Genomic DNA, 25,705 nt, shown 5'->3' with positions numbered 1-25,705 from the left:
TACTCTAAAATAAAGACACTCCCTGCATGCCATCCTCCTGCTGGCACAGGGTTTGTTTATAGCACATCCTTTCTTCAAACCTGGCACTGTATGAAAGGGTTTTTTTTGTCTTGCAGCAAAAAAAAAAAAACCCGTTGCAGCTTGCAGGCTTTTCTACAGATGGCTGTTTTTATTAGTTTTTCAAACTGTCATTCACACAAGTAAAATCATAAATAGTGCAATGTACTAGAAGCTAAATAACACTTAAAACCATCTAAAAACATCTATGAAAGAAAATATTGCTCTAGTTTAACAAGTGTATTGTACTATAGCTACATGTTTAGTTGCTTGGTGTTGACTGACAGATGTTGGAGTCAATTTAATGTCTCTTGCAGCTTAAAGTTCTCAACAAAACAGGTTCCTGGTCCAGCACCAACCCGAGGTTCGTATTCAGGTTTCTCTGCCTCAACCAGGCTGATGTATGTAGACTGGATGGGAAGCAATGGAATAAGAACTGGTCCATAGATTTATTCTGGATCCACAACCATGAGGTGAACAAACAGCTGAGCTGAAGAGAAGAGGTCTCCGTTGTGGTTGCACAGCGGAACATGACGATACCCTGCAGAGGGAACAAGTTCAGGATGGGTCATGTTTCTTCCCCTCCCAAACTAAATCTTTATCTAGCTTTAGATTTTTTTATAACTTAAAAAAAAAAAAAAAAAAAAAAAAAACCACACACACACCACCCTGTGATCATGTGACCATAATTGGAGTTACTCATGCTGACATCAGCTAATTGTTTCTGCAAATTCATGCATGTTTGTTAATTTCCTTTCAACTACAATTATTCCACAAATAGGACCTTTTGGTGTTACAATTATGCGTCGACTTATGACTGCGTTTGGTTACAACTGACCGGTTGTAAACCGATCTGGCCGTAAGTCGGCCCATGTTAAATGAACGCAAGTATATTGTAATTATCTTAGTCTTATTTTACTCAACATTTTATTTCATTACTGTGGCTCATTATTTGGTTCAAGTCAAACACTGCATACTACACTGCGTATAGTACAATTTGTTTAATATGTGCAAAACGAGATAAAATACAGGTGTGAAAAAATATTAGTTTGAAACATAGCAAAATACAAAAGTTGGTGACCCCTGGCATCACTGGTGCTTGGCTGTGGGTCATCTACGTCATCAGCTGTTGCAGCGCTCGGGCTGGCAGGAGGATTTGCTCATTTCATAAACATGGTAAGCCTTGTCTGAATTGTTTTTTTTCTCCTCAAATTTCATAAGCCAGTCTTTGAACAGTGCCTGCGTCATCCATGCTTTGTGGTTAGAAAAAAAGTAGACTGGCGAAGTGTTTTACATTCCTGAACGCCCGCAGGTTTTGCAAGTGATAAATTAAGAAAGGCTTCACTCGCCAGTCGTAACCAGACAGTCGTAAAGTCGATCAGTCATAAGTTGCATAGATCGCAAGTTGACGACTATCTGTATTTTGACCAAAACAAGAATTTTTTTAAATTGCTGAATTTATTCCTGACTAGGCCACATCAATTTAATTAGTTGGTTCTCAGATTTTTTTCAGGAAAGCTATGAAGCAAGCAGGCAAAATAAATAAATAAAAGCTCTGATGGTAAAAGTTAGCAGTAGAAATAGACCAAACAATACAGACAAACCAGTAAACAGAATTTCAACACCTGTCAAAGACTTTACGCTTCTGTTCACCGAATATCCTAACAATCACAAACACAGGCTTTGCAGGACTTCCCTTCACAGGCATGTTTCTTCCACAAGTCTTTATTGAAAGTGAAAGGGGCGATTTGATTGGTTTTCAATGTCACATGACCTTTTCTGTTGGCAGGAGTTTGATTTTGCATTTTCAAGCAGCAATCCCAAGAACCAACTAATTGAATTGGTGTGGCCCTAGCATCTCTAATAAGCCATTTAAAAAAAAAAAAAGTCTTATTAGTGAGGACATTAATTCACCAGGAAGTTCCTGTGGTACAAGAGGAACTCTACTATAACTGCTTAAAAAAATAATAATAATTCCTTACTTAAAAGGAGTAATAGTCTGATTTTTGTAGCCTCCTGTTTCTTGTTAAAGGGTTTACCTTTGTAAACAACTAAAGATAATGCCTCTTTCCAGAAAACTACATGTTTTGTTCACCAAGAACAGGGTTTTTCCATCTTGCTATATGGACCATCTGCTGTACAAATACCATTGAATAAGTTGTTACTATTCAAATACAATAAAACACCATCAGGTCTCAACAGGTTCTCTGTGATGGGCCAGGACTCTGGATGTTCAGGTGATCAGTTCTGTATTCAATCCTACAGCTGCATGGAATGGTGTGATCACTAACCCATCTGTAGGGTGGTGAAGGGGACCGTGTACTGTCCGATGAAGTCGTTACTGGACATGCTATCGTAATCCTCCACGACGAAGCGCACCAGTGCAAGTTCAGGCACGTACAGGTCAAACCGGAAATTCTCGTTCCACATAGGGTTGAAACCTGAGATAGAGAGAGAGAGAGACAGATATGCTCTAAAGCTTGATCCTCCTCCATAATTCCTCACTCCACACACAAACATCCTGCTTTGTGTCAAAGTGCCCTCGGGCTACGGATTTCAGGAGGTCTCCATTTCATAAGTTACAGTGCCAGTCAAGCATTGGAAATAAACGTGCAGCAACTCTGGAATGGGTTCTTCGACAGCATTGAGATTTCTAATGAAGTTAGACATTTTATCTTAATGCAGCCTGTACTGGAGTGAGAAACAATCCAGTCTTTTAAAGCGACCGCAATGTTAACTGTGCCCACAAAGCTGATCCTGTCAGCTCAAATGGATAAGCAAAAGTTACAGGACACAAGAAACATTGCGGATTTCGATCATGACTTTTACACACTTAAAAGGGGAAAACACAAAAGTAGTGCTCCCATCCTGTTTTTCCAAACCTAATGCATTCAAAATTACTACCAGTCTAAACTGCTGAACCCCTCAAACATCTCATGTAAACTACATGTTCACACTTATACCGGTACGAAAGTGGCACAACTCTAATCGATACAAAGTATACCAGTACAGTTTAGTGCATCTGTCCACAGTAACGAGAAATGTTTGTGGTTTTCTTTCACAGTAGTTGAAATGCGCATGCACGAAATGTTTCCGTGGTTACCGAGCAATTTCCTTCCGAGAATATATGGCATCCGTTATTTCGAGATCTCGAGAAAACAAAATTTTATAATCTCAGCTGGATCTCCATCAGTAGAGACGAAACCGGGCCAGTCTTCTGCAGAGGTGCCGCGGACTAATTTTGAAATTATCCCTTATTAAAAAGGCTTGATGCAATCTCTCCCTGTGTCAACCCCTGATCAAAATATTGCCTTATTAGGTGATCGATTATTCCAGACATTCTAATGACCAAAGTTGCATCTATACAGAATGAGAAATAGCCCCAAAGTCAGCATGTCACAAGTCTCTTGGCATTCCTGAATGAACCATTTCTCAGCTGTTTACTCGAGATCATGAAATAATTGTTGTTTTCTCGAGATCACGGAATAACGGTTTTGTTTTCTTGAGATCTCGAATTAGTTTTGGTGGTCAAGATCCTGAATTAATTATGTCGGTATCTCGGGATAAGGTGAATTTAAAAAAAAAAAAAAAAAAAAGGGGGGGGGGGGGATTATATGAAGGGCCTCTCTCGGCTTCCGTACAGATGAAACAACGTGTGTGCTTTTTGTTGTCAATGTACAGTCTATTTCTGGTGGTCATTTATTCAGTCGAATCATAAAACGTGTGAGGCAGTTGAGAAAGAAAAAGAATCTCCGTTCTTCACTATTTTATTCAGCGAAGACATCGATTGAAGTGTGACTTTGTGCATGCGCATTATATTTGTATCGATACAGAGCCGCTTCATCTGTCCACAGTACAGCGAAGCGCTACAGTACCGGTACGAAACCCATACATTTGTGGGTTTCGTACCGATACAGTTATACCGCTACAGTACTGGTATAGTTGCTAGTGTGGACAGGTGTTGCGGTACGAAAGTAGTTTCGTATTGGTACAAAATCCTAGTGTGGACAGGGCATACTTCAGCATGGGGGGAGGGGGAACCCACATCCCTCTGAATTCCACAGAGGCACAGATTTATGCTACATAAATCTTGTCCAGTAAAATTTATCCAGAAGTTCTGAATTAAACAGTTTCATTATACACATACTTCACTTTGAACTTAAAAACCCATCCACACCTTAAGCGTGAAATTCAATTTCAGTTCAATGCAAACTCCAAATAATTCAAGAGTTGAAATTAATTTCAAATGACGCCGTACACACCCCTTTTTACAGGATTTGACATGCACCAAGTACCTCCACTCAGTCAGAGAGAGAGAGAGAGAGATCTCATTAGCTTGTAATGTCCAATAGCTGAATGAGGCGTTGGAATTGAGAGTAAAATGCCAAGCTTTAGCATGTAATCTGGGATTTGATTTTAAACTGAATCCAAACATATACAGACTATTACATATTTGTTTCATGAGTACCGTTGTTATGAATGTGCTGCGTCTCTCTCTCGGACACGTCCGCAGGCACACCGTGGATCTCCACTCGCACCAGAGGATCTATGATGGAGCCTGACTTCTTGCTTATTTTAGGTAACTGCTGTGCCGAGATCACCTGATGCACCAGAAGGAGGCGAATAAAAACAATGCTTTTCAGAGAGACCGAGAATGAATCTCTCAAACAGAGTTAAGAAACAAATCATACTGTGATGGATATTTTGTAGGTATACAATGGAATTGGCATGCTGACCATCACATGGAACTCGAGGTGTTTGAGCCATGGTCCTCTGATGAGTGTGATGGGGTCAAATTCTGACGCTGTGGTCCGGAGGTAGGCTGGCTTCAGGACGTAGCCGCTCTGTCCGTTTTGGCTGAACAGGCCCTGGTTCAGATCCATGTCTGCACACGGCGTCTGGAAGTTCAGGGCCACTGGAGGGGAAATAAAAGGTGAGGCACATCACATGAGCCAATAGACAGTTATTCCATAACCTATTGTATTCAATTCCAAAAAAAGGTGGTAGAGGGGCCCGTCTGCACCTCTCAGGAATATTTTGTCCATCTTGCATTTGACATCACTTTCTTTTAAACAAATCCTCCATGTAGACAGACTGTAGTTACTGGTCATGTTTTGCTAGCTAACAGAATACAAAAAGACATCCCAGAACATCAAATGTAACCCTAATGGGATAAAAAGTACCCCTCTATTACTACAGCTCTGTCTTACCGATTTGGCATCCGGAGTTCCACAGAGGCACAGGGTTGAAGTTGGAGGAATTTGTCCTTAGTGCTCCTGAAGGGTAAACTCTACTCAGCTTGTCCACATTATGACAAATATATTCATTTGCTGCAAAATTTAAAAAATCTGATCAGTTATAGAAGATCCAGTTAGACATTCCTACATAACGTTAAAGGCTGTTAGTTATGGACAATGTGTCACTCTTACCCAACTTCTCTGCATAACTCAATGCAACCGATTCTTTAAAAGAGGACATCTCGTAAAAGGATTGGTTAGTCCGTGCGTATTCAAATCCTTTAAACTTGACACTTTTACAGTAGATAACGAGGTCCGAGAGCTCTTTAGCCAGCTTCAGGGTCTTTGACTTCTAAAGCCAGAGAAATAACGTCAACTCAAGCAAACCCAACAAATGCTGTACGTACACATCTAATGAACACGGCAAACCTTGTTTTCAGAATGCTCCACCTCTTCTTCATCACGGGAGTCGTCTTCTTCCGTAACAGACTCTTCTTCTGTAGTGGCCTCGTCTGATAAATAATCCTCCAGTTTGTTCAGGCATTTGCCTTTGATCACAAACCGACCCTTCAGCTCCTGATCAACAAAAAGCTCATAATGAGGCTCCAAACATTAAGCAGAGTATTCTGATCGTTGTGAAGATGCAAATCACAGGTTTTTTTTTTTTAAGAATGAGCATTTTAATATAAAGTGTTACCATTTCTAATCGCAACAGCTCGTTCCTGAAGATGTTGTACAGTTAAATGGCCCACAATCTATGCCAAATAAATTTACAAAGTGTGAAAGCCTTCAGGCAGATGAACATCGCTTTGGGATTTCCTGGGTAACAAGCTGAATGATACAGTCTTAACTTTAAGAATTTCATCACTTTCCCTTTAACAGGACACCCTGTTCCAATCCTTACTGAGCCAACATTAGTGGGAATCCAAACATATCTGGCTTTTAATCATAAATACAAAAAAAAAAAAGGTGTGATGCCAAAGAGCGAACATGATCACACCGTTTTGCTGATTGCTCATGGGTGAAAGTGTTACCATGGTGTTTATGAGCGGATCAATAATTAAAAAGCAGAGCCACACCTCGACTGAGGTGAACAGAGCCAAACAAAAGGCACGCTACAGTTACCCTGCCATCAAAACAGTCATCTCTCCACATGTCAAGGAAAAAACACTACAACCAAATGCCATCATGCCTGTCCTTGCCATGAAGCAATTCTAGTTTTCAGACTGGAGGAGTTTATAGAGCATTCCTCTCATACTGGATAGCTTTTCAGACCTGTTGCTGTGCCTTAATATGTCTAATGAGCAGCAGCACACCTGGCTACTCTAACATTAGCAGCATGTTTAGCCATCATATTTACATTAACGGACAGCATGGTCAGCTAGTTGTGTGTTCATCATGACATGCTTGTGCTCCATCAGCGCGTTGCGACATGTTAAACGGAGGCAGAAACACGAGTCTGTGAACAATGGAGAATGCTTACTAGACAGCGTTTATGTAAAGAGCATGGTTATGCACAACCTGTCAACCTCGATTACAATTCCCTAGCTCTGTATTGGCCTAATTTAATGTTTTAAAGTAATTATTTTTTCGACTAACGAGTGACTAAAACCCTTTGTTTTCGTCGACTAAAACTAGACCAAAACTATCAAGGATAGTATTGACTAAAACTAATAAGTATTTTGTCCAAAAGACTAAGATTAAATCAAAAATGGCTGCCAAAAACACTGAATTGGACCAAGGGAAGCTACTGTAAATCTGACATGAACTCATGTGCACGCAACCCAAAATGGTCCATTTTCCAGGCAGAAAGCCTTCAAAAATGTCCATGACGTTTCAGCTAGGTCTAAATAGGGCTGTGCGATGTCCCCTTAATTGGCATCGACCATGTTTACAGTGCAAACATCGTGACGGACGATCATATCGTGGGCGGGGCGCGGGGGGATTTTAATACCACATTATTAACCCCGCCGACAGTAGTCGGAGGGGTTATTATTTTCACCTGCGTCAGTCTGTGTCTGTCTGTGCAAGATCTCAAGAACCAATGGATCGATTTGGACCAAATTTTGTACATGTGTTGCCAATCACCCAGGAAGGAAACCATTAAATTTGGGAGGTCAAAGGTCAAAGTCATGGCAGAACTTCGAAATTTTCGCCCAATGTATTTTAATAGGGAAAAGGCGGGGTTTGCACTCGTTAGAGTGTCCCTGTCTAGTTAAATTTATAAGTATTAGATACTCATCCGAGGCTTTGGCACAAAGAAAAAAAAAAAAGCGCTAGGTGATGTGGAATATTTGGCCTTGATAACGGATGTGTGGTCCAGCCGCAACATGATGCCCTATATGTCAGCTACTGTACATTATGTGGACCGAGAGTGGGCAATGCAGTCTAAATGCCTGCAGACGAGTTTCATGCCAGAGACACATTCAGCAGACAATTTAGAAGACGCATTGCGCGAGACACTTGCCAAATGGAAAATAGAGGAGAAAAAGATCGCCTATATAACAACGGGGCGAATATTGTCACAGCCATCAGGCAATTGAAAATGGCCGTGGTTAAGTTGTTTTGGGCACAATTTGAACCTGGCCATAACCAACTCGCTTGCGCAACAGAGGGCCAGTACAGACCGAGCGTTTGGAGTTTGCCGAGCAGTCAACACTGCGTTTGCGCACAGCTGGCTTCGGAGAAATGAGCTGCGCAAAGCGCAGGTGGAAATGAACCTCCCCGAGCACTCACTGATCACGCCAAGATATTAATCTGCTCTAACAATGAAAGACTAGTATTCAAACTATGAGAAGAAACTACACTTAAGCTATTACTCACTGTTTATTTACACCATATCAATTGATGCGTTTCGGCCTTTAGTGCGCACTTGAACGCGCTAATTTTTCCAATTTATTAGTGTTTGAATTATTGCACCAACTTTTAAAATCATGATTTAATTTTTTTTTTTTTTTACTGTCTTTACATTTGTCAGAATCACCTTCATTCTTCCATTTGGTTTGACATTATGGCTTAGAGTGGACCATTTTGTGTCTGAAAGTAGGCCTGTTTACCAGATTAAAGTTATTTGACTTCTGCCAAAGTCCGCGCTTCACTGCCGTTTGGGGTGCAATATTTCCCGACGAAAGTTGTTAGTGACTTTGTTTGAACATGACAAATTTTACATTAAAAGTATAGTGTAGGCTAAAAAATGAAGTCAAAATTTATTATTAGTAGCATACTGTATTTGTGTAACCACGTTATGTTCACTAGCACATCCCTGCACCATAGCCTACGTGAACAAGCGGTAATAGGATATTACTTTAATGATTTATATAATTATGCATTTATAATTATATATGTTATATATTTATATATTAAACAAAGCTAACTAAACTAACAAAAAACTAACTTTTTAGGTTAAATAGGCCCAGATGATACCGTATATGCATGATTATGACAGGAGGGGGCGTGGTATCACGATGGTGGCTCTCCATCGTGATGGATGACCACCATCATCGATGGACGATGGCATCGTCTATCGGCACAGCCCTAGGTCTAAAGTGCATTTCTGGACCAGAACAATAATACTTTTACTATGGCTTTGTAAAACAGCTATAGGTAATTTAATTTGATGCCTCATTAATTGGTTGGCACCACACCAAATTCATTTTTGGCACTGTGCCAATTCAGCATTTAGCAGACGCTCTTATTCAGAGCAATGTACAACCTTTTGGTCCCAAAGCTGCTTCTCTAACCATTTGGCCATGGCTTTCCAATTTCTAAGACTACATTTATGGCAATATTCTGCCAACGACGACACCATATTAGTTGCCGATACTCCGTTTCTAACATGGGACCAACAAAGATACAAGAAAGTCATAAAATGGTGTTTATTTTTCTCTAACCTCTGAATATGCAGTGTTGAAAACATGGAAACCAGGACTCAGAAGTCAGTCAGTACACGTACGAACGCTGTCGAGTGTTGACTCACTTCCGGTTCTGGACAGTAACTACAGTAGTCATTTCAAACAAATCCCTGTCTCAAGTCCTTTAGAACCAGCCCCAGTCCAACACAGTCAGTCATGGATGTTTTATTAAAAAAAAAAAAAAAAAGTGGTAAAATGTACCCCATAAGAGCGCTACTGAAGTGGTAGTTCGCACTGTTCTCGCTGGCTGATCCAGTAACTATCCCAACACCGTTTCTACGCATTCTGTAAACAGAGAATCTGGTACAAAAATCCCATGGCGTGACAGTTTCAGTCCAGCAAAAAGAACCCCTTGATGCATCTATAAAGGGAAGTGTGAAAACCACTGCTCTGGGAACTGTTCTTGAGTTTGGCACACACAATACAGCCTTGTGTGAGAGAGAAAGTGAGAGATTCTTCATGCTCTGAGCAGGTACCCACCTCTGGAGAGGGCAACACTGTGGGCATGTGTTCTCCCAGGGGTTTGGTGATCAGAGCACTACCCAGAATAGAGGTCATGTGCTTGGCCATGAGCTTCTGTTGGTCTACGCTGCAGTGGTTCTCCAGGGACAGGATCACTGGGTACTCCGACACCTGACGAGACAACACAGGAAGTTTGACTTGCTTCTAAAATGTTTGCTCGGATGCTTTGTGCAAATTGCACACCCAAGTCACATCAAAGATTTTCAGGCGCATTGTTTACGCACAAGCCACAGAACACATCCAGACAAGCAGCACAGACTCAAACCAGGAGTAACCAAGGAAGCAGTCACTATGACGACAGACGAGGTGGAGACAATATAAGCATTAAGTACATGGAACAGAAAGAAACCACAGGAGTTGAGTGAGTACCAACAAAAGCAAATGGAGTATGGAGTACATGGGCTTTGTGTAAATGAAACTCAACGTAGGCACACAAAGCTAAAACGTCGCTGATGCAACATGCAGGTGATTCTGTAAAGCAAAAAGGCAGCACTCAACTGGTGGACAAAAAGGACATTGTGGAGTAAAAACCCCAGCCATCTTGTAGCCAAGTCACTTTTCACAGCACATTGTTTGGCATCACTGCCAAGAAATTCAGCTTCTAAAGTTCTTTCCATTTTTTTTTTGTAAAAAGTGCAAAGTGACAATGTTTTAACCTCCTGATGAAGTGCATCACAGGTTCGGGGGGGGGGGGGGGGGGATGGAAGACAAAGTGCTGGTGAAAGCCGTCTTGTTAAATGAGATTTACTACAAGTTGAATGGAAAAGACTCCAATGTTACTAAAAATAAAGCATGCATTTCTGGGATTTTCAGCAGCTACAGACAAGGCCATCACTGGAGTTACACTAATCTTCAGATCATCTAGGTTTCTGCCATGTAGAAGCCTTAGTATCAAAAAGTAAAGAAGCAAACGTCTTGATCGCCTGCATGTTGGAAAGAGGAGGAAGTATTCTTTCCGGTACCTTAAAGGCGTACTCGTTAATGGCTTGGATGGCATCCTTAAAGAGGATCTTTGAGGTCAATGTGTAGCCGTGGTAGATAACCGGCTCCCCGTCTGAGCCGTCCCAGATGTCCAGCTCCACACAGCGGCAGCCCTTCATTAGCGCCCTGTCCAGAGGTTAGAACAGATTAGTCATGTGTAATATGCACTGGCATAGACTACTAGGTTTTTTTTTTTCCCCTCCAAGTTCTGGCATGAACTCTCTGCTTAGTGATCATCTTACAGAAAAGCTTTTCTGTAATTCTTGGGTTGTGTTCATGCCCAGATTTTCCATATTTAATTTTTGACTCAAGTTAGAAGACTTATTTTATATTTAAAAAAGTCATTTTGTTCCTGAACACCAGCAAGTTGAAAATGTGAAAGGAGAAGGGGGGGAAAAAAAAAAAAAAAAATTGTGCATCACTCACTCCATCTCTTGCGAAAGGGCTGTAACTTGTTCATGCAAATGCACGTGATTGTTTGTATTGCAAACAGATGAGGATAAAAGCACCCCGAGTGAGGAGTACATTTTACAACATTAGATGATAAAAAACATGGTTTATACCCCACAGGATTATAACCATTGTGTCCGGGTTGTGTGAAAAACTGAGCTAGACGTACCGTATGTAGCCCTCAGTGCTGCTCGGGCCTTTAAGCTGGTCTTTCAGGAGGTACGTGTTGTGAGAGGAGGAGATAAAATAGTGGTTTAATGGTTGGCCCATGTCCTGGTACACGATCTTACAAGCTGGGTTCATGATCAGTGCGTCGGGCTGGTTCAGGAACATTAGAAAGCCATCTTTCGTCATCAGCTGCTTTGCTTTGGCTGTCAAGGTGGAAGCAAGACAAGCAAATGTATGCAAAAGGTGCAGCAACACATGACCAGCAAAAACCAAAATGTTTGTTCGAGAGGATTTCTAAAAAGATGCCATTTGAACAAAGATACTTTAAATGCGAAGCCCAGTTTTATAGTCATGTCAAGGATTTAAATAGGGAAAGAACCCCCCCCCCCCCAAAAAAAAGGCCACCCACCCCTTGATCTGAGATTGGCCAGTATCTTTTTTTTTTTTTTGCTTTTTTGTCTCCCCCCCCCCACTACATAAATACAAAATGGCCAAGGAATACAAGAGAAGTAATATTTAATCCTTCATGTAACGACTATTGCAGTCTTGTTTACACCTTAAGCTTGTCACTGATTGCAGAGATGTGTCATAAGGGCAGAAAGAACATAGTACTGGACAAGTCCACTGCTGTGCAGAGATTTGCCTGCAGAGAGTCATGCAAAACAATCAAAACGAACTTTAGACGACCTTGTGGGTGGACTCCTATTTTGTGCTCCCGCAGTCACAGATGAAGAAATCAAGTTTTTATTCAAGTGCAGTGGCGTATTCCCTGATTGTTTTTAGATGAAAAAAGGTGCAAATATGTTCTATATTGGATAGCATCAAACCTCAAGTATCACAGTGCCACACAAGAGACAATACAGGAGTCCTGTACACATTGTATAAGAGTGTAACGCATAAAGGGCTGGGGGTTTAAAAAAGATGCCCTGTACAAGCCATTACTATAGAAACAAGCAGACTAATCATCAAGTCATGGTTTTACCAAACTCCTGACCAATCAGATTCAAGGATTCAGCACTGCTGGAGTATAATATATGCTACACGTGTAAGAAAGCAGTGTGTTTACCCGTTTCATCTACTTCACAATTCTCGATGAGCTGTTCAGCATGAGACAGATCCACCTTCTCCTTCTGCTCCTTTACCAGGAAATCAAGGAGGTTGGCAGCGCTCAAGAGTCCTTCAGTTTTTGCATACGTTTCATAGATCACACTAATCTCTTCCCGGGCAGTCAGGGTCTCATAAAAGTACTTAATTTCTTTTCCTTCAAGTAAGCCAGTTTTGGACTGATCACATTTCTGCAAAGACACATGAGCATCTTCAATAACAAAACCAGCAAAAATGTAGCAGAGAGTGTTGGGTAAAAAATTTAAATTTGTTTTTTTTAATACCTCAAATAGCACCGTGACATATTCATCATCCACTTCTACGTTGATGTTTTGCAGAAAGCGCTTCACCTCTTCTGGACTCATCATCTGGTCACAGTTTATGTCAGCTTTACGCAAGCAGTTGAAGATCCAGCTGATGCACTGATGTAAAGCTAACACCGCACATGTTCAATATCACAGGTTCCTAAAGAAGTTTCAGAAAAACCTGGGTCTAATCAATCAACAGTAAGCTACATAATTGGGGAGGTGGGGAAGAACTACTAAGGATACTGTTCAGTCTTCTGTTGTTGACTGAGCTTGCTCATGTTGGTGATCATCTTCTCCAAGCCAGTCACCCAGTGCTTGGCCTCCTCCTCGGTGGTAGCGATTAGGTCTAGGTTTTTGTGGTGGCCCTTGAACAGGATGGAGAACGCCCGAGATTCCAACGCCTCTTCTGTGTACTTCCGGAGACCTTCCGTGTGCCGGCCAGCACGCACGCACTCTATATCCTCAATGGAAACTAAGGGAAGGAGGAAGAACAGTCCAGTCAGGGCTGGGGGATATGACCTGAATAAGGAATAAAACATTGAGGTATAGCACTGGTATAGGAAGAAGAAAAAAAAAAAAAAAAAAAAAGGGGTGGCATGATGGAGCAGAGTTAATTACACCACTACTGATTTTTCTCCACCACCAGAGTTTGTCATTACAAGAGGAATAGAACATTTGCTCACTTTTTTTTTTTTAAAGAAACAGTTTTTCCATTTAGGGATGCGCTTAAAGGAACAGTCCACCGTACTTCCATAATGAAATATGCTCTTATCTGAATTGAGACGAGCTGATCCGTACCTGTCCGAGCTTTGCGCGACCTCCCAGTCAGTCAGATGCAGTCAGACACGCTGTCACTCCTGTTAGTAATGTAGCTAGGCTCAGCATGGCCAATGGTATTTTTTGGGGGCTGTAGTTAGATGCGACCAAACTCTTCCGCATTTTTCCTGTTTACATGACCAGTAATATGAAAAAAGTTCAGTTACACAAATTGAAACGTAGCTATTTTCTATGCTATGGAAAGTCCGCACTATAATGACAGGCGTACTAACACCTTCTGCACGCTTCGACAGCGCATGGATACGGAGCTCAGATATCAATGCGCTGCCGAAGCGCGCAGAAGGTGTTAGTACGCCTGTCATAGTGCGGACTTTCCATAGCATAGAAAATCGCTACGTTTCAATTTGTGTAACTGAACTTGTTTCATATCACTGGTTATATAAACCTATGTAAACAGGAAAAACGTGGAAGAGTTTGGTCGCATCTAACTACAGCCCCCAAAAAAATACCATTGGCCATGCTAAGCCTAGCTACATTGCTAACAGGAGTGACAGCGCGTCTGACTGACTGGGAGGTCGCACAAAGCTCGGAGAGGTACGGAGCAGCTCGTCTCAATTCAGAGAGGAGCATATTTCATTATGGAAGTACGGTGGACTGTTCCTTTAATGTGCCAAGTCCAAAATAAAGACGAGTTCCTGTTAACACTGATTATAGTTGCTATAATTTGTCATTCCATCACCAGTCCCCCCCCCCAAAAAAAAAAGAAAGCCACTGCATAAACCTTTACCCTGAAGCCTTTAGACCCCTTCGCAGTAAACGTCATTCATACGAAAGCGGAAATTGCGCGTGCAGCCTGGACCAAAAAAAGACTCAAATTTTGTGTTGTGTTTTCGGGTGCCAGAATCGTAGCAGTGATGGGGTTAATGTTCAGAATTCTAGCAGGATCTCACCCATTTCAAAAAAAAAAAAAAAAACCCCCACCAACGTCTATGGCTACAAGCCATCAAACGTGTAGACTGGGATGAAAGCTCTATCAAAAATGCAGCGTCCACTTCATCACAGGTAAGATCAGGCTATTTATTAAATCTCTCTCATTCTTTCTAGTCTTCGTTTATTGATGTAGCAAAATATTTTGGTAACGTTTGTCTGATTAGCTGGGTCATAGTTACACAATGTAATGAATATTGTTAGCATGTTAACTTAGCATGCAATTTTGTTTGTAGGAGAGGTCTCGCTTGACTCAAGCGGTCCAGATTTTGTGCCATCATTATTTGTGTATGCTGAAAATCACAATTTTAAAGCAAGGATGGAACGGTAAAATTGTGTGCCCTCGCTCTAAATGCCAACTTATGTTGACTGCTCTAACCTAGCTCCCGCCCCATTCAGTTTCATTTCTGGTCTCTGCCTCTCGCTTTTTACGCAGCTCCGATTTCTCTTAGCTGCACTCTTTACACTATCATTCCTTTCATGCCATTACCTCCTGCAAATTGCTGTTTAGTGTTGGTATTTGCTGTTGTAGCTAAAGCCACATTGCCATCACATCACTGGCATAATTTGATTAAAACAATCAGTGTAAAACACGTTCTGTACATGCCCGCACATAATCATATGCGTCTAAAGACTTGTAGGCACGAAGTTTTTCGTGGGTGTACACTGAAGTCTTGTCAATAAGGTACGAGTATATCTGGCCATTGTATACCAGGGAACTTACTAACATCGTCCGTCCACTCTAATTAAATACGGATCCGGTAGGCGATGTCCACTTGTTAGAGTTAACTTATGTAGCATTCTCGATCTTGTAACGACAATTGTTTTGCATAATCTGACAGCTCATAATGCCAGTCTATGGGCAGCGCCATTGTTTCTGGGTCCAGGCTGCGCGCGCATCTTGGCAACGGTCGGTTTGTTTACAAACATGCGAAGGGGTCTTTTCCATTGTGGAAAACTTTAAAGTTCCAATTTTACAAAAAAAAAAAAAAAAAGCCAGCACTGGAGACTCCTTCAGTTTCCTCACAGAAAAACTTCACATCAACAATTAAAGTTAATTTACATACAGTAGCCACCATACAAGTCCCTACGACTTCGTTACAAGAGAAATAATAATGTATTAATTAGAATGTGCACATTATAAACCAGCGATTAAAGCAACCATTAAATCAACAGAAGCATTACTTTGGGACAGCACTAGCAAACTTATTCCTTACACTAACGAGTCAGCAGAATTGTATTAAGCCATCCAATGTGTTATCCATTTAAATATGGATGAGCATATAGATACTAAATACTACAAATATCAAAACGATTCATAAAGCATAGCGTACTATTTTTCAGGCATTTTGTTCACAAACCTAAGACTTGAAAATGTCTTGAGGTATCTAGAAATCTCGTGTAGTAATATTCACTATTCACACACTAGATCTACGCTAGGTTAGGATGTGAACATAAATCAGGATACGATTGCTGTAATTGTCAGGTAACGGAAACAGATAGCAATCCCGCAGCACAGGCAAACCTGAGGACCATGTACTTTGCGCCGACATAATACACAAATCACCTCCACTTTTACAGCATAAACAGTACTAGAAGTAGTGTGTGATTTGAAGCATGATTAGAACGATAAAATAAAGTTGCATAAAAGCACAGTCAGCCTGTCTTAATGGTTTATCACAAGTGTTGGAGCAATAAATGGTCATCGCTATGGCAACTATCACTTTTTCCTTGGTTTACACCCAGCTTCTAAATAAAAGGCGTATACTTAAACATAAGACCCATTATGGTACTGTAGGTCAGTCCCAGTGAAGGGGTGCGTCGTCTGGGCTGTCGGTCTCCTCTGAGGTCGTTACACTGAAGGAAGCACAGCCTCTGTGCCGTCTCAGTGTGCACAAGTCTTGAAAACTTAAGACTAAACTGCACCATACTGTTCGTCTCTTGCTTCATGATTGCTGTATTGGCCCATAAAATGTCCTCTGGCGCCTTTAAGTTTATCTTTTTACATACCTGGGACTGTTGATCACAGATTAAGATATGCAGCATATTTTTTTGGGGGGGGAGCCACTCCCCTCTACAACAGTCAGTAAAATGGTCCATTGGCAAAAATTTTTTTTTTTACACAAATATTCTCCCATGTCTGTCATATGACCAGAACTGCAATCAATCACATCTAGCACTCACATTCTTTCTTACAGGCTTCATTTGGCCCCGGCTGGACTTATAAAAACACTGTAGGTGTTATTTCAACACTGGCTATTGTGCTGTGTACACTCGTGTGGGATGGACTCACAGGTGTGCTTTGGCCGCAGGGTTTTTTTGGACTCGTGCCACACGGTCTTGCAGTCCTCCTGCAGCTTGTAGAATCGCACCTTCCTCCATGACCCCGAGCGAACCTTCACGAGCTCAGTGCCGTTCAGAAGAAAATTCAAATCTGGATCTCCAGCCATGCCTGTGATCAGGGAACCATGCACACATGTTTGAGCCACAGCTAAAGAATGCAGATCAATCACTTCACACTAGTATATACAAGATATGATTATAAACAATACACAAGCTGTTCAAACAGTATGCTTTTTTGGCTCCATGGTTACAGCTCTAGATTACTGATCAGAAGGTTAGGGGCTCGAGCCCCAGCAGCACCAAGCTGTCACGGTCATTCACCCTCTGCTTTAGAGGCCCTGTATCAAGGCTGACTACACTCAGACCCCAACTTCTTAAACTAGGATATGTGAAGAAAATTTCACCATGCTATAATGTACATACGTGAGGGTTTTTTTCTTGCAGGGACTAATTTAAAAAAAAACAAAAAAACAAAACGATACTGTTAATTGCATCATTTGCTAAGAATATCAGTTACATCAATCTTGATGGACCTGCATTACTCAGGCCAACTTCCATTTTACTAGATCATGCAAATACTATGATTTACCCATGCACACATTTGTTTACAGGGTCTGAAGGTCAGGAGAGGAGAAGAAAAATCACAGCACTAAGAGATCCAGAGACTAGTAGGAGTCATTTGCATACTGCAGGCATTCGGACACATTAGTCCAACATTGTTATCGCAATCACAATTGAACGATATATCGTGCAATCCTAACGTTTTAACAAGTCTAGGAAGCGAAACTTGCTGTTAGGAAAGACTATTGCATTATAGAGGAGAAAGAAGAAAAAAAACCCAAGGCGGCTTCATTTTCGATTCGGTTCATTTCACTGGAACATGAGCACAATGTCCACGGACTGACCCGCACTGAACATGCACGAAGCTTTCTGTGTCTTTTTTATTTAATCTTTATGGTATAAAGAAAGCGAACCAAGGGGAAAGAAAAAAAATAGAGGAGTTTCCTTGAGTTGAGAAACGGGCGCATTTCCGTACAAACATTCAGACTTCAGCAGAGCAAGAAAGAAAAGAAATACAAAATAGCACTAAACAGAAAGCGGCGTTACAGAAACGCAGGCGGCTTTTAAAAGGAGGGGAAAAAACCACTACATGTAATCAAACAGCATGTGAAGAGGAATGAAGCTGGTCCTACCCAGGAACTCCAGGTTCTCCCTGGTTATTTTCTTGCTGTGCTCATGATGAAGTAATTCCTGCGACTTGCTCCTTTTCGTCGGCTTCCTTACGCACTGCATGTCGGCCCTCTTTCCCGACAGGATCCCCAGTGAATAAGACGCACAGCCCGCACGGGGAAGTGATGAGCTCAGAGCTCACTGACGGGGCGTGGTGGACCATGCAAAAACCTGATTGCTGCAATTACCAAGTCCAAGCAACCTGGAAGTTGCGCGCCGATTAAAGCCGCCCGCTGCACATGTCGTGCGCCATCCGGGTCGTTTTGCGCCCTTTGTCGTGCGCTCAGGTGGGGGAGAGAGAGATCCAGGATCAGAAAGGAGACGCACGCGCCACGTTTCAGGAAAAATAAGCTCCATATTCTGTTAATTTCTAGGAGCAGCCGATAACATTGCACGACTTGCAAACTTTATCCTCATCACACATGCACTTGGTGCGGAACGGTTTGAAAATAATCCGACGTGAGCCTCGTTTATTTTTGGAACCTGGGTATCGTTTGAAATTGTTTATGCAACATGTATACCGTTCCTACTTATTCAGGTGACATTGGGCATACCCAATCCTGGGATCAAGATGCTGAACCTCTTCTGCTCCTCGGACCTGCCTGACCCATCCTGGTGCCCTGTGTCTGGTTGGAGTACGTCTCATCGCATCGCTCCTGTAGAGGATGGGCCCACATGGACAGTTGAAAGTCATACTTGGAAGACGCTCTGGACTCTTACAGTAATGCTTTTATGGCCAGTTGACTTGCTAACTTTGCACTCAAGTTTCCATCAATGAAGAGTTTATAACATAAACGAAACTGACTTCGTGTTAAAACGGTTAATGTCTGTTGTTGCCCAAATGAGGATGGGTTCCCTTTAGAGTCTGGTTCCTCTCAAGGTTTCTTCATGTCATCTGAGGGAGTTTTTCCTTGCCATGCTCATTGGGGATAGATTAGGGATAAAATTAGCTCATGTTTTAAGTCCTTCCAATCCTGTAAAGCTGCTTTGCAACAATGTTTATTGTTAAGAGCGCTATACAAAAACTTGATCTCATCTCATCATCTCTAGCCGCTTTATCCTGTTCTACAGGGTCGCAGGCAAGCTGGAGCCTATCCCAGCTGACTACAGGCGAAAGGCGGGGTACACCCTGGACAAGTCGCCAGGTCATCACAGGGCTGACACAGACACAGACAACCATTCACACTCACATTCACACCTACGGTCAATTTAGAGTCACCAGTTAACCTAACCTGCATGTCTTTGGACTGTGGGGGAAACCGGAGCACCCGGAGGAAACCCACGTGGACACGGGGAGAACATGCAAACTCCACACAGAAAGGCCCTCGCCGGCCCCGGGGCTCGAACCCGGACCTTCTTGCTGTGAGGCGACAGCGCTAACCACTACACCACCGTGCCGCCCCACAACTAAACTTGACAATTTTTAAAAAAATAAAATCCCCTCCTCTTAAAAAAAAAAAAAGCAAAAAAAAAAAAAAAGCGCTCAAACGTCACTTTTTTTGACCAAGATAAAGAAAAATTAAATTCACAACTGCTAGTTTAGGACATTTTATTGCTCCTCAAACAGCTCTTTTTATGGAGAATGGACTCTGAACCTCTGTGCCATATCTACACGAGCTTCCTTTTCTCTCCAAGTATCAAAAGGTCCAGACTCCAGGAAGTAGTAATTCAGCTCTCTCCACCCCCAAATTTCCTAACAAGTTAATCTTTTTTTATATATCAAGCACTGAGATGTAATATTTTTAATCTTCAAAAAAAATAAAAGGCACAAACTGGTAGTGAAAAAAAGTTACAGTACAAAAAAAAAAAGGTCTCTGCATAGTTTCTAGGGGCAAATCCTGTTATTTTCCTTCCTTAGAAACTTTTGAAAATTTTTTCCATAACATCTTACACCGAGTCCTATTTATCAACATGGATACAAACACTGATTTATGAATCATACAAGCATTTACACAAATTGAGAGAATCCTGTAAATTAAAACAAATCATATCAGGCTTGAGCTCCTGGGTGTGTAAATTTACACGCCATCAGACTAATGAAAACCTCAATTTGATCGACTTCAAAAGCATAATCTGCATGGATTACTACACATCTGGAATATACCATCCAGGTTGAATTGCTTATTTTTATATACATTACATTTACAGCAGATGCCCTTATCCAGAGACACTTATACAAATGGTTTAAAGTTTCTACCAGAAACAACATGCTAGTTCACTAGGTCAGGGACTGAACACCATCCAGAACATTGTGAAAACCGGCCGTTTAATATTACTGACATTAAAGAATGAAAAAAATAAGTGAATCAACACATAAGAAATAAAACTGATGTCAAAAGAAATGGCACCTTAAACAGAGGGTATGTATATTGCTGAATTAATATATCAGGGGTTTTTTTTTGGGGGGGGGGGGGGATTAAGAAAAACGAGACTGCATGTTTTGATTTACAAATGGAGTTGAGAGACCTCACAAGCTTGAGAACTCCAATGGTTCCTTAATAAATGGGCAGGGTGGCTATGCACAGAAGTGAATAGCTTCATACATACAAAATCTACATGGCGAATAAATCTAACCGCATAGGGGAGATGAAAATTTGGAACCTTTAAAAAAAAAAAAAAAAACACACACGCACGAGTTACCAGTTTATTGGACACCATTTTAAATACTGTATAATTGGAGCTATTAACACCCTAAATCTGAACAAACTTTAGGACTGATGCTAGAGCTTACACTCAGCACAATAGCATCATCTATTGGACACATTGCATAAAACGCCATCACATAAGGCACAGGAGCCACACTGCAGATTTATCCACTGAGATTAATTATTACACTACTATATTCTCAGTTCTTAGACTTCTTTCTACCTCTCTCTCTCTCTCACACACACACACACACACGGCCTCATTGGACACCGACCTAGCACACTGTTCTTCCCTCTCCAAGATATCTATGAGATTTCATATTGTTTTGTACATTATACATCTCATTTCATATATATCATCTTGTAGCTCATCTAAACACCAGCACTTCACCGATTTTCACTTAACAGGTGTGCCTTATCAAAAGGCAAGGCGTGGTCTTTCTTGCCTTCTTAATCCATACGAGATCAAACAGGAAATAATAAATAGTAAATGGCCCTAATTCGATAACTGCAGCAATCCATGCCAAGAACTGCTCAACTAAGAAAAACATCCATCACTGCTTTCAACCATGAAGTGTCTTGACAGAAGATAAAAATACATCAAATTAAGTGTCAAAACTTTTGACCGGTACTGTATATTCTATTGTATTACATCCTGACTTGAGTATAATGTAACTTGTTTGTTCATGCCGCATATTCAAGTTTGTATTGTAGTGCACACTTGTGTTACAAGATGCCAGCATTTCTCGTTGTTGTACCTGTACTCATCCTGGCTACATACATTCCTAAACTATTAGTTATGCTGTACTGTATGTAACACACTGCACAGTAGGATATCAGAACAGTGAGCAATATTTCACCTTTCTAACAGTTTACAGATGAAGTCATTTAAAAAAAAACCCTCAAATGTTTTTCCCCTTGTTTCCCAACACTAGTGTTTCCATAATAAGTCATAAATTAAGCTGTTCCTGTAACACATTACTTGGCCTCAGTCCAAACAGAATGAAGTACATCAAGTTTTAGTAGGCCACTTATTGCATTTTCATTTCATACTTATTCATTAGTACAACAGACTGGATTTTTAATCTCGTTTTTAGGGGTAGGCAAAAATATTTTCCCAATTGATTTAAGAAGTTGTTCATCTGATTCGATATTGATCTGCAAGATCCTTTAGGCTAACATGCATTTTTAGGTGAATGGCTTTCCAAGGTTTATTTATAAAACCTGGAGAGCTCACAGGGTGGTCAGAGTGAAGCCAGCTGGCCGCCATCTTACCACTCCCATCGCAGAGTGGAACTGTCGTTTCGACTACTGGGAGCTACACAAAATTGGACAAGTTATTTATGTAGGTGAGAAATTAGAAGAAAAAAAAGCCTACATACACAGCAGTGAACTGTACAAATCATTAGGTCAAAGGTTGTGGACAGACATTTCACCTGTGAGTATTGAAAGTTTTTTTTATACATCTCACACACACGAAGAAACATGAAAGGAGAAAGGTACACCAAGAGAAATACTCTAAAAATAATTATAGTAAAAAAAAAATAAAAATTCAAAAAACCCAACAACAGTGAAGGGGAGAGCTATAAAGCGATGTAAGGAATATGGGTAAAGTTGAGAAAATAAGGAGGTGGTAATGAAAGGGGGAAGTCAGGAGATTGGGAGGGGAACCCTAAATTTCCACATTGATTTAAAAAAAAAAAAAGCCAGGAATGAAAAATCAAATAAGGAAATCTGCTATATAGTATTTCATCCCTCATTCCTGTTGAACTGATATTGATACGGAATCGAGTCAGGGTATCTGTGCCAATACCCAGCCCTACTAGCTCTGCTCACATATCCAATGGTTCCTGGTTAAAGCCACTTCTTGAGAATGGCCAGTTTTAAAAGCGCCACACACAGAAAACAGAATTGAATAAAAGTAATTTGTCCCAAAGCTCTGAAACGGTGTAGTGTATTCAGAAGAATATTGCATGAAACTTTAAATCAACATACACAGGCAAACCACCCACCGAAAAGGAAACGGATGTTTGCGTCATTATGACGCTTTCATCAGTCCACCACGCAATTAGGATGCCACACAGTCCTGATGGTTATTAAGCAACTTGTGGTTAAGGTTAACTTGTGGCTAGGTTGTGTGAAGTCAAGTAGAATTACATGCACTTAAGCACTGGTGAGATAACACACTCGTCAGTGCCAGAATTCATCCCCTTCATTACAAATACTGCACCATGATAAGTCGTGCATCAGCAGGGGTGAAAAATACTCGACTAGTTATACATTATTATACTCAAGTGAGCATTAGTCACTGAACACTGGTACATTTACTGGAAACCAAGCTGCTCATTAGAAGTGACAAAAAGTCTCCTCTTCCTTCATCCAGCCAATGACTGGATGCTAAACTGAACTGTACAATCACGTTCATTATGGAGTTAGTGCTGTAGCTGTCAGTGCATTTGAACGTAAATAACCCACTGCACTTCAGCCTTGAACTTGAGAACAAACACCCCTGGCCCTACCGCAGGAAAAAATTAATATGATGGAATAAACAAAGACTCAAAATGGACTCCATCTAAATCGAAAAAGCACGTTGAGGTGAGTTCCACTAATTAGCCAATAAGATGTAGTCACCATACATTAACCTGATTTCTTTACTACGGCCAGAAAGCTAACAATTTATTCAAAGGCAGCAAAATCAATTTAATAAACAGTAAATATTGGTTATTTATGGAATTTCAATTCCGATTACTTCATTTGAAAACTGTCAATCATACAGAGACTGAATGTTTTCAGGCAAAATAGGATGGATGCTTTAAAACAGATCCTTAATAAAGTTTAGCTTTAATATGAACATTACACAAATTCATCGGATAAAACAATACTTCTGAAATTTTTATAAAGAACCTTCACCCTGCCCATACCGTGCACAAAGTGCAGAGTAATACTGAAGACATTGAGACCTTCAAGATGTTCACAAGGTCAAATTAGCAATAGCCTGAGGTGAGCAGTGGTGGTGTGGCTCTCAAACATTCAATATGTACAGTAAAACCAGTTCATTTGGCACTGCTGTATGTTTAACCTTCCTGTAACACATGACTGTTTTTAATAACGTCTTCACTGCTGACTAATAAGTGTTTATTAAACATGCCACAAGCTGCTTATTGCTACACACAGATCGGACCCAGAACAAGAGCTCTATATAACCAGGTGCAGTTTCTGTGGTCTGTGAGCTTGTAATTATCTGTGGCACAAAAGCAGAGTCATCCAGGTGTGCCATCATCCAGGTGTGCCGTGAGGTTCTATTCAGGAGAGATCGAAACTTATGGAAGGGTGGATTGTGTGTTCTTGGGTCTCCAAGTGAACGTGACTGCAGTCAGAAAGCAATTAAACCAAACTCTTCTGGGTTGTGGATTTTTTTGGGGGGTAGATGCCAGCTGATACACTTGTAATCTAAATTTGCCCTCGTCCAGACAGATCCTGATGATGCCACAATATTCCAATGGCAAGGCCAAGAGAACAAAACTGGCTGTGCTCTCAGGTGGACTGGATGGCATACACACTATCAAAATCACTCACAGTGACACTAGCCAATCATGGACTTATGAGAGCTCATGAATGTAGAAGAGGGCAGATAGTGCTTTCCTCCTCTCAAAAAAATTAATAAATAAACCCTGCAAGCGTAACAAGAATCAGCTCATTAGTTTGTTGAACTGTGGGGTCCCACCCAGTCCACAAAATTAAGTCAGTGCAGTACAAGATAGAGAATAAACTTGTACTGGAAGGGTGGATTGTCACATGCACACTTCAAGCATAGTGAAATTCATCCTCTGCATTTAACCCATCTGAAGCAGTGAACACACCCAGAGTACCCAGGGAGCAGTCAGGGGTTTGGTACCTTGCTCAAGAGCACCTCAGCCCAAGGCCACCCCAGGTCAACCTACCCACAGGTCTTTGGATTGTGGGGGAAACCAGAGTACCCGGAGGAAACCCACACAGACACGGGGAGAACATGCAAAGTCCACACAGAAAGGCCCTCACCGGCTGCTGGGTTCGAACCCGGAACCTTCTTGCTGTGAGGCGACCATGCTAGCCACTACACCGCCGTGCCACCCTCTGCATTTTTAGTTCAACTATGAATAAAGCCTAGTTGAACTAAAAACACAGCCACATGAACTTTATCTCTGGATAGCACCATCATGGGCTGTGTACAAAAAAATTGAATAGAATTTGGTTTAATACCACCAAATAAGAGTGCTTACAGTTAAAGTTATATAGCCATTTCTCAAGAGTTAGACTTTAAAAAAAAAGGATAGTTTATAGTTTTTGCTTTATCAATTAGGCTACTCCTTTCCTCCCAGGCTTTTAGAAAGTGACGTCATCATAAGCGGTTGCCGTGGTTACTGATTAGCCTACGCACTAACTGCTCGTGCACTACGTAGTACGTTAGTATGTCTTTAGATTTTGTTATACGCTTTCAAACCCAAAAGGAAAAAAGGCCATACTCCAGAACTTTGTTTAATAAGTGACAAGCAGTCAAATAAATGAATTAATTTTTAAAATAAAAAGTGCATTATATATAAACAAAACCCCACGCCCTTTTTCCTGAGTGAGGAAACTGCACCTGTCCAAATTGTATGCTACAGTCTTCAGTAGTCACTAATAAGTTAAAGTGCAAATTTAAAGAGCTTACCTTGCGTTGTTATGCCGTTGGAACTCATTCTGTCAAATAAATACCGTCAGAAAAAAAAAAAAACAACCCAAGAACAAACCCAAGGCTGAGTAAAGGCGTCACCAGTTACCTCAGAGCAACTAACAGGGAAAACTAGTTTTCTCTCCTCAGGAAACAAAGTACAACAGAATTGGTGGTGTTTTTTTTTTTTTAAGATAAGATTTAAAAGAAACAGAAACCAAGGTTATCTAACTTGGTTCACAAGTTCTCCAAAGCTCGACCTTGTCTCCAGAGCTGGGTATAAACATGATGAAAA

At 41.1% G+C, this 25,705-nt stretch overlaps 1 protein-coding gene across 2 annotated transcripts; it reads right to left on the bottom strand.

Moving 5' to 3' along the window:
* Positions 1 to 149: 149 nt before the first annotated feature.
* On the bottom strand, positions 150 to 25,705 carry plcd1b (phospholipase C, delta 1b). 2 transcript variants are annotated; one of them, XM_060905647.1, is made up of 15 exons: positions 25,411 to 25,705; positions 16,796 to 16,954; positions 12,982 to 13,210; positions 12,715 to 12,844; positions 12,393 to 12,621; positions 11,328 to 11,529; positions 10,690 to 10,834; positions 9,686 to 9,838; positions 5,724 to 5,870; positions 5,487 to 5,646; positions 5,268 to 5,387; positions 4,794 to 4,972; positions 4,526 to 4,658; positions 2,349 to 2,498; positions 150 to 598 (listed from the first exon to the last, which is right to left on the bottom strand). In XM_060905647.1, exons 1-15 carry the CDS (start codon positions 25,436 to 25,438, stop codon positions 507 to 509), a joined length of 2,256 nt encoding a protein of 751 aa, XP_060761630.1. In that variant the 5' UTR covers positions 25,439 to 25,705; the 3' UTR covers positions 150 to 506. The 2 variants fall into 2 exon arrangements, with proteins under 2 accessions (XP_060761630.1, XP_060761629.1); XM_060905646.1 differs by lacking the exon at positions 25,411 to 25,705 and adding an exon at positions 18,039 to 18,321.

The sequence above is a fragment of the Neoarius graeffei genome, chromosome 23 (assembly GCF_027579695.1).
Source record: "Neoarius graeffei isolate fNeoGra1 chromosome 23, fNeoGra1.pri, whole genome shotgun sequence".
NCBI classification, from domain to species: Eukaryota; Metazoa; Chordata; class Actinopteri; order Siluriformes; family Ariidae; genus Neoarius; species Neoarius graeffei.
This window is presented reverse-complemented; position numbering and strand designations above follow the sequence as displayed.

What these genes read in the sequence shown, in the direction of transcription:
- plcd1b (XM_060905646.1), bottom strand. Translation starts at nt 18,138, where the DNA reads ATGCAGTGCGTAAGGAAGCCGACGAAAAGGAGCAAGTCGCAGGAATTA. An exon ending in TGGAGCATTCTGAAAACAAG is followed by an intron (nt 5,647 to 5,723) that starts GTTTGCCGTGTT and finishes CTCTGGCTTTAG; the next exon opens with AAGTCAAAGACCCTGAAGCT. An exon ending in GAACTCCGGATGCCAAATCG is followed by an intron (nt 4,973 to 5,267) that starts GTAAGACAGAGC and finishes TTTCCCCTCCAG; the next exon opens with TGGCCCTGAACTTCCAGACG.